The 12,851-nt window shown below is 48.5% G+C and overlaps 4 protein-coding genes across 4 annotated transcripts; 2 read left to right on the top strand and 2 right to left on the bottom strand.

Moving 5' to 3' along the window:
- Positions 1–52: 52 nt before the first annotated feature.
- PENARI_c050G03202 (velvet factor family protein) lies at positions 53–994 on the bottom strand (the record flags this gene model as incomplete). Its single annotated transcript, XM_022637371.1, has 1 exon — positions 53–994. One exon carries the CDS (start codon positions 992–994, stop codon positions 53–55), a length of 942 nt encoding a protein of 313 aa, XP_022482771.1.
- A 3,074-nt stretch (positions 995–4,068) lies between these two features.
- PENARI_c050G02732 (ankyrin repeat domain-containing protein) lies at positions 4,069–6,126 on the top strand (the record flags this gene model as incomplete). The annotated part of the gene is made up of 1 exon (XM_022637369.1): positions 4,069–6,126. The coding sequence occupies one exon, from the start codon at positions 4,069–4,071 to the stop codon at positions 6,124–6,126; it is 2,058 nt and encodes a 685-aa protein (XP_022482773.1).
- A 1,416-nt stretch (positions 6,127–7,542) lies between these two features.
- On the top strand, positions 7,543–8,401 carry PENARI_c050G08103 (uncharacterized protein; the record flags this gene model as incomplete). The annotated part of the gene is made up of 2 exons (XM_022637377.1): positions 7,543–7,713; positions 7,820–8,401. The coding sequence occupies 2 exons, from the start codon at positions 7,543–7,545 to the stop codon at positions 8,399–8,401; spliced, it is 753 nt and encodes a 250-aa protein (XP_022482775.1).
- A 534-nt stretch (positions 8,402–8,935) lies between these two features.
- On the bottom strand, positions 8,936–9,495 carry PENARI_c050G03160 (uncharacterized protein; the record flags this gene model as incomplete). The annotated part of the gene is made up of 2 exons (XM_022637370.1): positions 8,936–9,044; positions 9,173–9,495. 2 exons carry the CDS (start codon positions 9,493–9,495, stop codon positions 8,936–8,938), a joined length of 432 nt encoding a protein of 143 aa, XP_022482776.1.
- Positions 9,496–12,851: the final 3,356 nt, after the last annotated feature.

Below are 12,851 nucleotides of genomic sequence, written 5' to 3'. Positions count from 1 at the left end.
CATTATACTCAGCTCTACCCAAAGCAACAGACTCCAACCCAACCAAAAAATATCACCGCCTCTTCTTCCCCTTCCCTTTCCCATGTCCCCTAATCTTCAACTCCACAAAGCCAAGCTCCTTCAACCCCTCCGCAAGAATACTGGAATGCCGCATCCCCGGGAAATCCTTCGCAGGATAAACCCGAAACGGATCCGACCACGCCTCCGCAAGGATCGGCATCGACTGACTCGTATCCTCAACAGAACCCCAATTCATCAGGCGGAACTGGAGCCGGTATAGACCCGCGGAGCGGATGGAGAGATCGGCAAAAATAAAGAATGTAGCAGGTTGGTGGAGGCGCACGGAGGGGTGGTTGTGTGCGTCTGACGGGCTGGAGAGACGAGGATCGTTTATTGAGGATGGGTGTGGGGGAGCAGAGTTTGGGTCTGGGTCTGCTTCGACGTAGAAGGGGGACATGAAGGCTTTTCCTGAGAGAAGGAGGGTTGAGAAGGGGTCGTCTGTTCTGGCGACACCGTCTGTATCTCGGTCTTTTTCTCTATCTTTCTCTCGGTCTCGATCTAGATCTCGGATATCTGATCCCGTGAGTTCGGACCATGGTGATTGGGGAGAGACGGGGAAGAGGAGGCATCCCACTGTGAAGCGGGGGTCTTGGAGGATATCGCTGTCTTCTTGGGAGTTGGAGTCGAAGTCTTTTAGGAGAATCTGGACAATTGGGGGTGGGTTGACGGGGCGGCGGTGTCGGTCGCCTGCGCCGCAGGCTCGTGCTGCTATGGGTTGTTGGCGGACGTGGAGGTGGTAGCGGGATTGGGTAGAGAGGCGTCTTGGGTGTGCTGGGGGAGATTCCGCTTCTGGTTCGTGATGGAGGAGCTTGTCGAAGCCGTGGGGCGTTCTGTAGTTTATATTCCGGGGTTGCTTCGAGTCTTGTGCGCTGGGTAGAATCAGGGTCGATGAGTAGGTTGCTGCGCTTCGATCTGACCAGATGGGGCTGGACATGGCCGTGGAACGGCTGCTGTGTCTATATAGATTGTCAGGAGTTATAATGGAATCATGTGCTAATGATTCTCCGTTGTGTGGCTCGTCACAGATGTGACATTAGACAGAATGTGGGAGTTGACGCCAAAAACATCACAACAGGATGAGTGCCAGATAGAGATGGTTGAAATGAGAAGGGAGGAACTTTACTGGGACTCCCCGTCGTACTGCCGGCTCCGTTGGCTACCATCATTGTTCAGGATTGGATTCGATCTCTCTTCATATGGTGTATAGTACCCACGAGTATCAAAGTCTGATGGATATGATCGTAATTGAAGTGGTTGTATAGGTTGTCGGGTCATATATGCATTGTCGGTGGAGAGCGTATATCGTGGATCTACTCTTTCGGGAAGAGGATTCAGGGCAGGGAGCCAAGGAGCGAAAGGTGCCGTGGGCACAGGGCGTTCGTAGCACGAGGTCTGTAATTGTCGAGGTTCATGTCGCGCGTATGGATATGGAATGGGTGTCGCACGCTGTTGGACCGAGTCGATGTGTGGCCACTCCGGCGCGGGATGCCCATATTCCTGCGGTGGTCTCGACATCTATTGACTTGTGCCGGGGCAGGACCTCGTGTATAGTTTATGTACTGCCGTATGCGGACGGGGTTTTAGCTGAACAGTCATTGAATGCGACCCAACTGAGCACAGTTAATGCCGAAGAGTTATATATGACCAAAGATTGGAAAGAAGAAACACGTCAAAAACATGAATGTATATCCTGGATCTTCCTGCGGTCAAGGCATCTAATAAGCCGCATGTGAATGCAGCTTCAATAGCAGCGCCCCATCACACTCGGTGGACTTCAATTGTTCCGATCTATACTTGCCTCGGGGGTAACGTTGGTCAATTTCAGCTTCAACGAAAACTTGTGCACAGAGCGAATTTCCACCCAGTTTTCCCGTGTCCAATCACCTCAGGGTTGGATACGACAGGGAGCAGTGGGAGGATCAAAGATACACTTATTTTTCAACAGAACCACAGCCTTGACCCATTTACGATTGGCGCTGTACCCACCGATGCACGATGAAAAGGGAAGAGCCGAAGGGGGGAGGGGCCGAGCCGAGCGGGCATGGTTTTGCCACGAAAGGGGACGCCTGTGCGCTGTGTGGGCTGTGTCTCCACGGAAATTAGTGCCTTTGAGCTGAATGAACCACTAGGTCTGATCCTGACAGAGACTGGCGCCCGAGGGTTTCCGATCTGTCGGGATGAAGTGGCTCGCGTTACATGTGCCACCCATGTCCAGTCGCCTGTTCTTAACCCATTAGGCGTCAGGGTGGAGGAGGGGGCTTGGATGGGGTAACTGGGGCCAGTAACAAAGTCCTTGTCTGCCTTTTCGCGGACCAGGCGGACCATAAGTTGTACAGCTCCTGGGGTGAACTGTATACAGCCATTCTCGAAATCGGCTTGACCAATACACACTGAATAAATCTTCCCTGGACCCACCGCCAAAGGCTCTAGTGCGGATAAAATATTGAGCAAGCCGCATTAAAAAAAATTGATGGGTAAAGTTAAAATGGTTCCCGATAGTCCTGTATTATGCTATGCATAGCTACATTCTACTATTTGACCGTTTATCAGTAAGCTTAACGGTCTTGGTACTAAAAGGCGGCATAATATACATGGCATAATACTGTGGCCCTCAGTTTGAAACGGCTTGCTCAATAAACTGACTGCGCTAAAGCCTTGGCGGCGGGGCCAGGGAAGAGTTGGTTGCTCAGTGTGTATTGGTCGAGCCGATTTCGAGAATGACTGTACATGTACCACAGCATGAACTCTTTGATCGTGGTAATATTGGGAACAGAAGATCCCTTCTCCAGCTTATAGCCGACTGGAACACTCCTGCTGTCAACAAGAAACCTGATGAGTCAGTAAACAAGGAAATTGAGAAAGCATATCGTGGTTACTCACCCAACCCAAAGCTCAACATACCTCCGATGAGTCGCTTTGACACTGGCAGTACGCAGATTTTGTCTTTACTTGCTGAATCGAAAGTCCGAAGAGGAATTCCCATATCTCAAAATTAGAATTGGCGCGGCACTCAAGGCAAGAAGAGTAAAATAAAGAGCCGGTTTGTTACAAATGCAAATTCAGGTAGAAACTTCGGTACTTCACCATCCATGGAAATTTGACCAGTTTTTATAGCTCATCTTTGGAACTTGGAACTGTCTTACAGTAGCCAGGTGTTTTGAGGCAAAAAGTGACGTATACACTTGTTCACCAGGTCCAACGCGCACATAATCCTACGATGTATGCAATCCGTCCTAGGAGCAATATGCATGATGTGCTGCCAGTTTACAACCCTGCTTCCATTGAACGCTTCAAGGTGGCTATGATTATTCATATAGTAGCTTGGGTATGGGCCAAAATGAAGTCACCGCTTGCTCCCTGGAACCGAGTCTTAAATAGCACCACTAGGAAATATCTTAAATAACTGCCATTGGACACCTATAAGCAAATATGAACTTCTGTCACAAGTTGCGATGTCTTTAGGCCGACATCCAATCACCTCTAGCTGTAGAGACATTCATGTTGACTAGTACAGCCGTGAAAAAAAAAATGCAAAGTGTAGTACCTTGACACCCGGCCACTTAGTGCCTTTCTTCTTGCTATTTAGCCATTGTGCTGGTCAGCAATATGTCGTGTTTAAACTCGTCGACCCTTACTTCAATGGGTAGCCTTTACTTTCCCACTTACTACCTACTACAGCTCTACTCAAAGGCACTAACTTATAGAGTTTTCATAGCCAACGTCGAGAAAGGCAGTACCTTTGATTATCATTCTTAGAGTACTTCTTCCCCCTAAACCTTTCGCCCGATGGCCAGTTCGGCCAGTCCCCGTAGTGGGGCCTCCTCTTCGTTAGCCCAATCATGTCATCTCTCTACGCGCCCGGATCAAGTTTCTAATTTAGTCCGAACGTACGTGTCACATCGTTCCAAGTGCTACGACTCCTGACTTTAATCGTGTAAGTGGAAGAAAAAAAAATATCCTGCCCACTCAGTCAAATCAAACTTGAACACAATAAGCAAACCTCGAACGATGGATCTTTATGAAGCTGCGAGGCAAGGCAGTATTGATGGTATAGAGTCTGCGGTCGAGAAAGGGTGCGATGTCAATGCCCTCGACGAATACGGGAATTCCCCTCTCTGGTTCGCCGTACAGAGCGGCCATTTAGATGCATGCAGGATTCTGATTGCCCGAGGAGCTCGCGTGGAAAGGCAGAGTCCCAGCATTCTGGAGCTCGCAGTCCAAGGAGAGCATGCAGAGATTGTGGAACTGCTGTGGCCATACTGCAAAGTGGAAAGACAACATCGCAGCTTAGAGACCGCTATCTCACTGGGGTTTCATGGAATCGCAGATTTCTTGGTCGGAACTCGAGTATTCGAGTATCAGAAATCCCAAGCCAGGGATATAGAACTGCTCATAAGAGACGGATTCTCAAGACGAGAAATCACAGCTTTTCAGCAATGGGAGAGATTTATCTTTGTTCGGCGCTCGGAGAAGCTCAATTTGCATCGTATTTTTTTTGACTATGCCCTCCTTCTCGCAACGAAGGCCGATCGCAACGCGGGGCTTCGACTGGTGAATTTATTGCTTGAGGGAGAGAAACCTTTGGCCGACGCAAATTGCATGATCAACATTAATAAGGAAATTGAGACACCTTTGACGAATGCGGCTGAGAAAGGCAACTTGGAAATACTGGCTACTTTGATTGAGCGCCCTAATACAAGGTTGACGATCTGTGGCAAATATAACTGGCCTGCTTTTCTCCATCTGCTGGCGAATTCCGAGCCCATCGCCTCTGAAAAGGGCCGGGCCATAGCCGGGAAGTTGTCCACAGAGAGTCTGCCCGATTCATTTCTCATTGATCACAAGGGATCTCGTCTGGAAACTGTATTTAAAAATGTCCTTCGGCTGGGTGACGATGCTCTTATCAAGCAGGTGATCGACTTTGTTCACGGCGCTGCAGGAATTTGCATTCTGCCGTTGTTAGTCAGAGCGAATGAGACCAAAGGTCTGAGATGGATTTTGAATAGAGACATCGCGCACGCATCCAAACCGCCACCAATACTTTGGGTGCTGCTTTGCAACTTTTTCAAATGTGATCCAAACTCTAAGGCTTTGACAACTTTTATTCGAGTGGCGGAATTCCTGATAGAAAAGGCGATTTGGGACAGGATGGTACTGATGTGCCTCAATTCTCGCAACTTTGGCTTTGTCAAGCAATTCTTCTACCCTCTCAACGAGATCCCGCCCAGGGAAGTGGCGGAAGAAACATTGGCGGCATTTTCTCAGGCGTCAACAGATCCATCCCTCGTAAGGGAGTGGGCTGAAAAAGGCTTTGCTAATGCAGCACTCTGGAGCGTCATTCAATCCGGGATATGGAAGAGCCCAGCATTTGAAAGCCTCCTTTCATGCTCTAATATTGACCTTGACGAGCCATTTCCACGTCGAAAGAGCTCAGACACAGCAGAAGATAATATACCTTTACCTCCTTTGTCGGGCAATTCAACGGGTGAAAAACGAAAATTCCCTTTCAGATCACCTACAGGAATTTCCCTAAAATCGCCTCTCGACCCCGGTATGCCGCAGAGTCATGCCCTCCAAGACTACCAAATGCAACTCATGTTACTGGAGCAACAGAACAAGAGGCGGTTAATGATGGCCCGAAATGAGCAAATGGAAATGACAGCGGGAAAAGGCATTCTGGCTTGGACAGGGGGGAAAAGCCCTCTGGCTTGGGCCGCGGCAAATGGTAATGTTGAGCTTGTGGAGGCTCTTCTGCGCAGTTCGCGCGTCAATGTCAACTCACAGGATGCCCAGAAACGAACCCCTCTCATGCACGCTATTGCCGTCAATGATTGGCAGACTGTGGAAGAATTGTTGAAAATTGGAGATATTGATCTCAATTTGCGGGATAGTGAAGGTAGAACCGCTGTTTTTCACGCCGCACAAGGGGGGGAATTGCATATCATACAATTGCTCACCCAGACCCAAAAGGTGGACTTTTCCATTCGTGATTGCAACGGCGAAAGTGTCCAGGAGATTGCGGAAAATAAGGGAAAACAAGATGTCGTGGCTGCACTTGCGACTTGAGGGTGGGATACTTTGCATCGCTTCAGTTGCCGCCTCGCGTAACCAAATTTGTGCCAGTAGGTCTCGAAATTCTTCAGGCCACTTGGAATACTCTATTCTGCTGGAAATTAATTCATACCTGCACTTTCCCATCTAGATTGTAGAACGTTTTATAGGCCAGATAGACAAAGAAGCATCTTCTTGCCACTTGACAGTCGCTTTTGCACAGCATCCTCTTGCTCAAGAACTCGATCTGTCCTCAGTTGATAATATATTATCTGCAGGTGCTACTTTGAAGCCCGAGGTTGTTGAAAAACTCCAAAAGAGAGTACTTCCTTGTGTGAGCGGCTAGGAGAATACGGCCTTGGATCGGTTTTTAGCCTACCTCTATGTTGCCGAACATTCTCGTGATATCCCAAATACCTCACCTCCCCCAACCGTACCTCCTAAGCAACGAAGACCTGTTCCATCCGCACACTGACGGCCCGTCAAGTCGAGGCTTGTGGATCGTGTCTGGACCTTTGCAAATCCTTCCAATCTCTTCTCCGGGCCACAAATAGAACCTCCTTGATCTACTGTCCCGTGGTCGTCGCTGGGACCTGCATCGTAGAACCGTACCTGCGTGTGTCTAACTTCGCGCGTGGTGTTTGATTGGTCCATCTGGTGCTATTTGTCTCCAGGGTCTTATCAGTGTGATAGTAGCGTTGCAATCTTGCGAGGGGGTGGCAATCACGAGAACCTAGCTCGTGAGCCTTCGTAGCTGAAATGGCTCATATGGCTGTCCTGGAAACCAGCCTTTGGTTCTGTCGACGGTGGAACGGGTTAGAATTTAGATCCCGCCTCTGCTATAACATCGTTCGTCAATGAGGGCCGTGAAGGGGGAGGATCGCAGTTATTAACCAGATGACGCCATTTATGTAGAGTTGTGCAAGAGACATTAACTCCATTTTATCTAAGGGCAAAGCGTCTTTCTCGAGTGCAAGAGCGACTCGGATTCTTCAAATATAGCCGGCATTGAGACACCACTGATTACATGGATGTAGTCCTCTGCGCGGGCCGGCCGATCACTTCTTCCACAATGGACCGGCAGGATTTCTTTTTCTTCTTTTTACTTTTTCTTTTCTTTTCTTTTCTTTTCTTTTCTTTTCTTTTCTTTTCTTTTCTTTTCTTTTTTGTACTTCACGCTAGCACCCCATGGGGTGCGGTGTGCAGAATGGTTACTCGATCTTCTCTGCTCATGGTCCACATGCTAACAAACAAAGTCTTGGCAAGGGCACAGCGTTTTCATTTCGTTTCAGATCTCTTGCTTTCGTCTCCACCTAAACCTTTAAAATCTTTGTTCCCCAGGGGGCTACATGTACTGCGATCATTCGTGTTCTACAGTTTGACCGCAATTTGCTTGAACCAACAGTAATCCCTCGAACGGAAGGACTCAGTATGGCAAATGACTCCAAGCCCTCTCGGAGTGCAGGACGCGGTGCTACCGAAACAAAGTCTCGTACTAGCAGATCGCGTGCTGGTTCGCCTTGTTCTGTTCGGTCGACAGTTTCCACGTCCAAGGCGGACCGTAATCCTCAGAACCCAGTAGCGAAGCTACGCAAAGACCTGGTATGTCATTCCCTATCTTGTCTTCAGTTATTCGTATCTTTCTGCACCGAAAGACATGATGCGATCTTCCTTCGATAATGTACCCTTGGCTGACGAGCGTTTCCAGGGACATTCTATAACAAAAACCGCCCGGAAGAAAGACTATGAGGCGACACATCGACACTGTTTGGATGTGATGGACCAGATTCAAGAAGAGTTTGAACTAGCTCTTGGGAAGATGGACGACGAGAGAGCCCATGGTTCCCAGTTAGTGCAGCGTCTGCATGTTGAAAAGGCCCAGGAAACTTCGAACCTACAGCAGGCTATCACAGCAAAAGACAAAGCCTTGGAGGAGAACCAGAGGCTTGAAAGAGAACTCTGCCAAATCAAGCAGCAGCAGGAGTCATTTGACGCCACCATGCAGGATCAGGTCTCATGGAACGATATTCAGCCGGTCTTGCATCAGACGCACTGTGAGCTGGTATCTGCGACCACTCGGCTCTGGAACACGATCGATGCCCTTCAGAATCGTAGACCAGCATCGTGCCTGCCTGGCTCTGAAGTAATTCACGGAACTTGGCCCGACCAGGACGGCCCGCTGGGGAATTTGGGTCAAAATGCCCTACCCGGATTCTCCTCATCGAGTAATGACCCACTTGTTACTCAGCAGGTGCCAGCTCCAACCAACCAGTATGAATCGCTTATGTGAACCATGACAGACCTAGGGTTTGGGACGGCTTTGGGAGTGGCGGAACTTCATAGTCAATTTCATATAACCACCTCGCAGGCAGATAGCTCAAGGCATAATCTTTAGCAACACCATCGCCATCCCAGGATAACAGCAAAATTGAAAACAAATGTATGTATTGATTTATCTTCCGCTATAGTAGAACAAATTTTCACGTAAGATCATAGTTAGATGATCAGACTTTCGCTGGGCCAATTGGAAGGAAGAGAAAATGTTCCATGGCCGCTGAATGTGGTTAGCAGCAGGGCCACAGCTCGGGTGGTTCATGATCGTCTAATGGCAGTGACTTGAAATGATCGCCAGGCAATGAACTCCCGAAGAACCTTAATCGCATGTTTTATCGTATCAGGTTGCGACTTCCTGCCAACAAGGGCTGACATCTGGCTTTAGAGTATAGACTTAATTTCATATATTTCGATCTGAATTACTTCTGCGAACGAAGCGTTCGTCTAGTTGTATCACCCTCAGTAGCATCGTTCTCCCCCTCGTTGGCCCTCATTCAATAGCCGTCTCCACAACCGCCAACCGATTGCGGATGTCCTCCAGAACACTGCGAATATTTCCGATCCAGTTGGTCTGGTTATTCAATGAAGTCTGCATGGACCTGGAAAATAATCAGTGTTTACTCTTTCCCTGGTGGCTGGCGCGACTGACTTCGTTCGGACATATAGTCTAAATTCTGTAAGCAGACATACCACAAACATCATTCCAGGGAAGCGGATTGACACTCACTCTGCGAGACATCGGAAGATGATCATTTTGCAGTTTTTGGAGAGATCCTGTCCGGGTTCTTCCAGTTCTTCTTCTGGTCTCGGGCCCGTACTCCAGATGTGCGGAGGACTTTCCTGGCCATCATCCGCTGTGGTGCCGTTGCGGTGGTTGCCAAAAGAGTCATCCTCCTGAGAACACTCGTCCTCCGTAGTATCCCCCGCCGCGGATCTGGGCGGAATCCAGATATTCTCAGACCCGGAGGATGACAGGGACAGTGCACGTTGTAATCGTTTCCGAAAGCTTTGTTGTTGATCAGTAAACGGAAGTTTTCGAAATCCACCCATAGTTGAATCTGTGTCAAGGTGAGATAACGAGTTTTCAAGTCGGATGTTACAGGAGAAGTCGCTCAGGCTTTTATGAAGAGTTTGCTCTCCAAACCGGAGCTTGTGATCGAGGTTTGCAAGGCCCACTATCTTCCATCAGTACTTACCACAATTGTCGCTTAATGTGGAATACATTCTAGCCAATCAGGGACGGAAGTCATTCAACTTTAGAGGAAGGGACTTCGTCAGAAGGCAAAGTTTTTGCCGCTGAAGTCTGTTTCATGTTACCTTACTCAGTACCCGGTGGGGCTCGGTTTGAGAACTCATTACTATGTTCATTTCCACATACAGTCATTATATTCAAGGTTTTTACAAGTACGAAACTGATGGTTGGTCGTTACTGTAGCTATGAAAATCTCCGGACGCTGGGAGTTCGGGGGATTCTGAAATACGGAGACGATAGTTCACAACTCAGACTGACCGAATCGACTGTCCAGAGTGGTCCATGGGTCATGGCACAAGCCTTCAGAAAATTTCAGACGAAACAAGGGTAGTATCTCAGCTTTTACTGGGACCTGGAGGGGATTTAGGCTCACCTTTCCCATCCATGCGGAGTTCAAGTCGTGCCATTGCTGAAAAGGTCTCTCTGGTTTTTGTTAGTTCATGCGAGCGCTATGCCTCCTCGAAGCGAGGTAGTCTGGTCAGAATGGGAGGAAAAGAACCTTCTCTCCTGGCATGGATGCCCATCGGGCGCTGTCGTGGAAAGCCCGCTCCGACGCATATTATGAACAATATCAGGTGGACCGAAGCGTTGAGTCTCTACGAGTGAAAATGTACCATATCTTGCGCAAGCAACGTCTCTCTGGTGCCAGATCGCCTAAGCATTCAGGCAATCCAAACCAAGCAGGAACTGTTCGTCGCTCGGTTGGCCGTAGGGGTTCATTGGCAACCCTCCCTAATAAAAGGCCTGCGCAAAGCAACATTGAAAAGTGGTTTCAAACAACCTTAACAGCCGAGCCCAGCCATATCGACAGCATTGAATCAACCAAGACGGAAGGCTGGAGACGAGGTATGAGCTGACCTTCTTCCAACGTTTGTTACAAGCTGATCATCAATCACAGGCCGCGCGATGTCATTACTCCGTCCGTCACAGCGTAAAGAAACGCGATCGTCATCGCAGATTTGGGACTACGTACATCGTGTCTCTGCAGCCAGGAAGATGAGATGCCGATGCGCGGAACGTCCATGCTATCAGCAGTTCGCTGGCATGCGCGCTACATTGTGATCTCCAAGCAACCATAGTAACTATCTCGATGAATTAGTGTTTTTGGATGATGCTACAAACGGAGGATGTGGCAGCTGAGCAATCAAGACGCAGCATGATGAATATCTCAGTGATTGTAAGTATGAATTCAGCTACTTTCAAAATATAAACAAGCATCATTCTTTGGAATTACAACAATACCGAGGAAGTTACAAGGCCATGGTTTGACAAAGTTACCCCAAACACGGTGGAACATTACCGGGGTCGTCGATCAATCGCTGAACCCTGAAATAGAAGTTCGATGAACCATGGAAACGGTCACACGGTGAGAGAATGCGGCTGTCATGATTGATCGACGAGAAAAGCTTATCTACAAATTTCTGCCCCACTTACTTTCTAGGTTGCTCGTGATTAAGCCCTACAGCCCAAAAGAGAAGCCCAGAGAATTGGGGCAGATTCACGACAGTCTCGACCTGCTCATGTACGGGGAATTGGAACAGACCAGCAGTGTACTAGAAAGGTTCTCTCTCGCTACAGTCATAATCAAGATGCGGAGGGTGATTGAGATAAAGTTTAGGGGCCGCAGGAGGGCCGGCCCACAACCTCAATCCATTTTCGGCAGCCAATCGGTTCCTCGGTTTTAGTGCAAAAACCGGAGATATTTTTACATAAGCTCATGAGATCTGTCCTTGATCGGCATAGTTTCTACAAGCTATCCGCTAGGGATATGGGACTGACGATTGAATTGGGCCGATGAGGGGGTTGTGTCGGATTCAGAGAGTACAATCTCTACGGGAAAGCTTTATGCAGGACAGAAGTCATAGCTTCTAGAACGTTCTACAGACCAGATAGACAAGGAGCAGGTTGCCATTTACTCTCCTGTGACAGGAACCAGGAAAGCATAACCACGGATCGGGATTTAGCCTACCATTCTGTTGCCGAATTCCGCGTGATAGTCCAAATACCTCACCTTCTCGACCGTACCTCCTAAGCAACAAAGACTTGTTCCATCGGACACTGACGGCCATCAGATTTGGGCTTGTGGACCGTGTCTGGGCCTTTGTAAATCCTTCCAATCTCTTCTCCGGGCCACAAATAGAACCTCCTTGATCTATTGTCCAGTGGGTCGTCGCTGGGATCTGCATCGCAGAACCGTACCAGCGTCTGTCTAAATTCGCGCATGGTGTTTGATTGGTCGGTCGGATGCTATTTGTATCCAGGGTTTCCTCAATGTGATAGTAGCGTTGCAATCTCGCGAGGTGGGTGGCGATCACGAGAACCCAGCTCGTGAGCCTTGGTAGCTGCAACAGTCCACATGGCTTGTCCTGGAGACTACGCTCAGTTTTCTACTACAGTGTATACTTTTCAATAGGGCCAAGACTTTTGATTATTGTCCCAAAAAGAAAGACAATCTTCAGCTGTGGTTGAGAGTACGTTCCTAGTGTCTGTGCCGCCGCATTGCAGAAATCATAATGAAGGCAGCCGCTGCAGGCAAGCACAGGAAAACACGCAGGAAACCAGCAATTGATTGGCATTCGAGAAGCGCGGGTACTAGACAATGGTGTAGAAGCAATAAAGTCTGGCCATTCCAACAACCTGATCTCGTTGCATACTTGGTTGTGATAATGCCGCAGCATTGGATAGTGGCCGCTCTACGTATCATGCCTGGTTTTGGTCCTTGGACATTGAAGCTCATACCGACCGCCCACCGCGATGCTTGGATGCAATAGGAAGAAAAAGCGTTTTGAAGCCTCTCTCGTCATTTGTAAGTTGTTCAGATGACATTGTCTTGGAAAGAGACGCGCTTTTTCTGATATCGTTCGTTCGGTAGGGACTGGGAAGAGACAAGCATCTTCTTGAGATCTTGCATCTCACGCTTGAGAACTTCGAAGTCAGTAGCAAGACTTTTCAGGGTTATTGAACGCCTGATGTCTTTGCTCTTTCTTACCCTGCATCCGTCTGTCAGCACATCTCTTGTTTTTAAAATCAGGTTGTAAAAAATTCAAATAAACATAAATGAGGCTGGATAGACAGCATGCAAGGAGTGTGTACTGACTTCATTCGCCCGGCAGATCTGAAATTACTTTGTTAGAAGATTGGAAGTCAAGGTGGC

The sequence above is a fragment of the Penicillium arizonense genome (genome assembly GCF_001773325.1).
Source record: "Penicillium arizonense strain CBS 141311 chromosome Unknown PENARI_contig050, whole genome shotgun sequence".
Taxonomy (NCBI): Eukaryota; Fungi; Ascomycota; class Eurotiomycetes; order Eurotiales; family Aspergillaceae; genus Penicillium; species Penicillium arizonense.
Note: the sequence above shows the minus strand (reverse complement) of the source record. Positions and strands in the feature narration are given on the sequence as shown.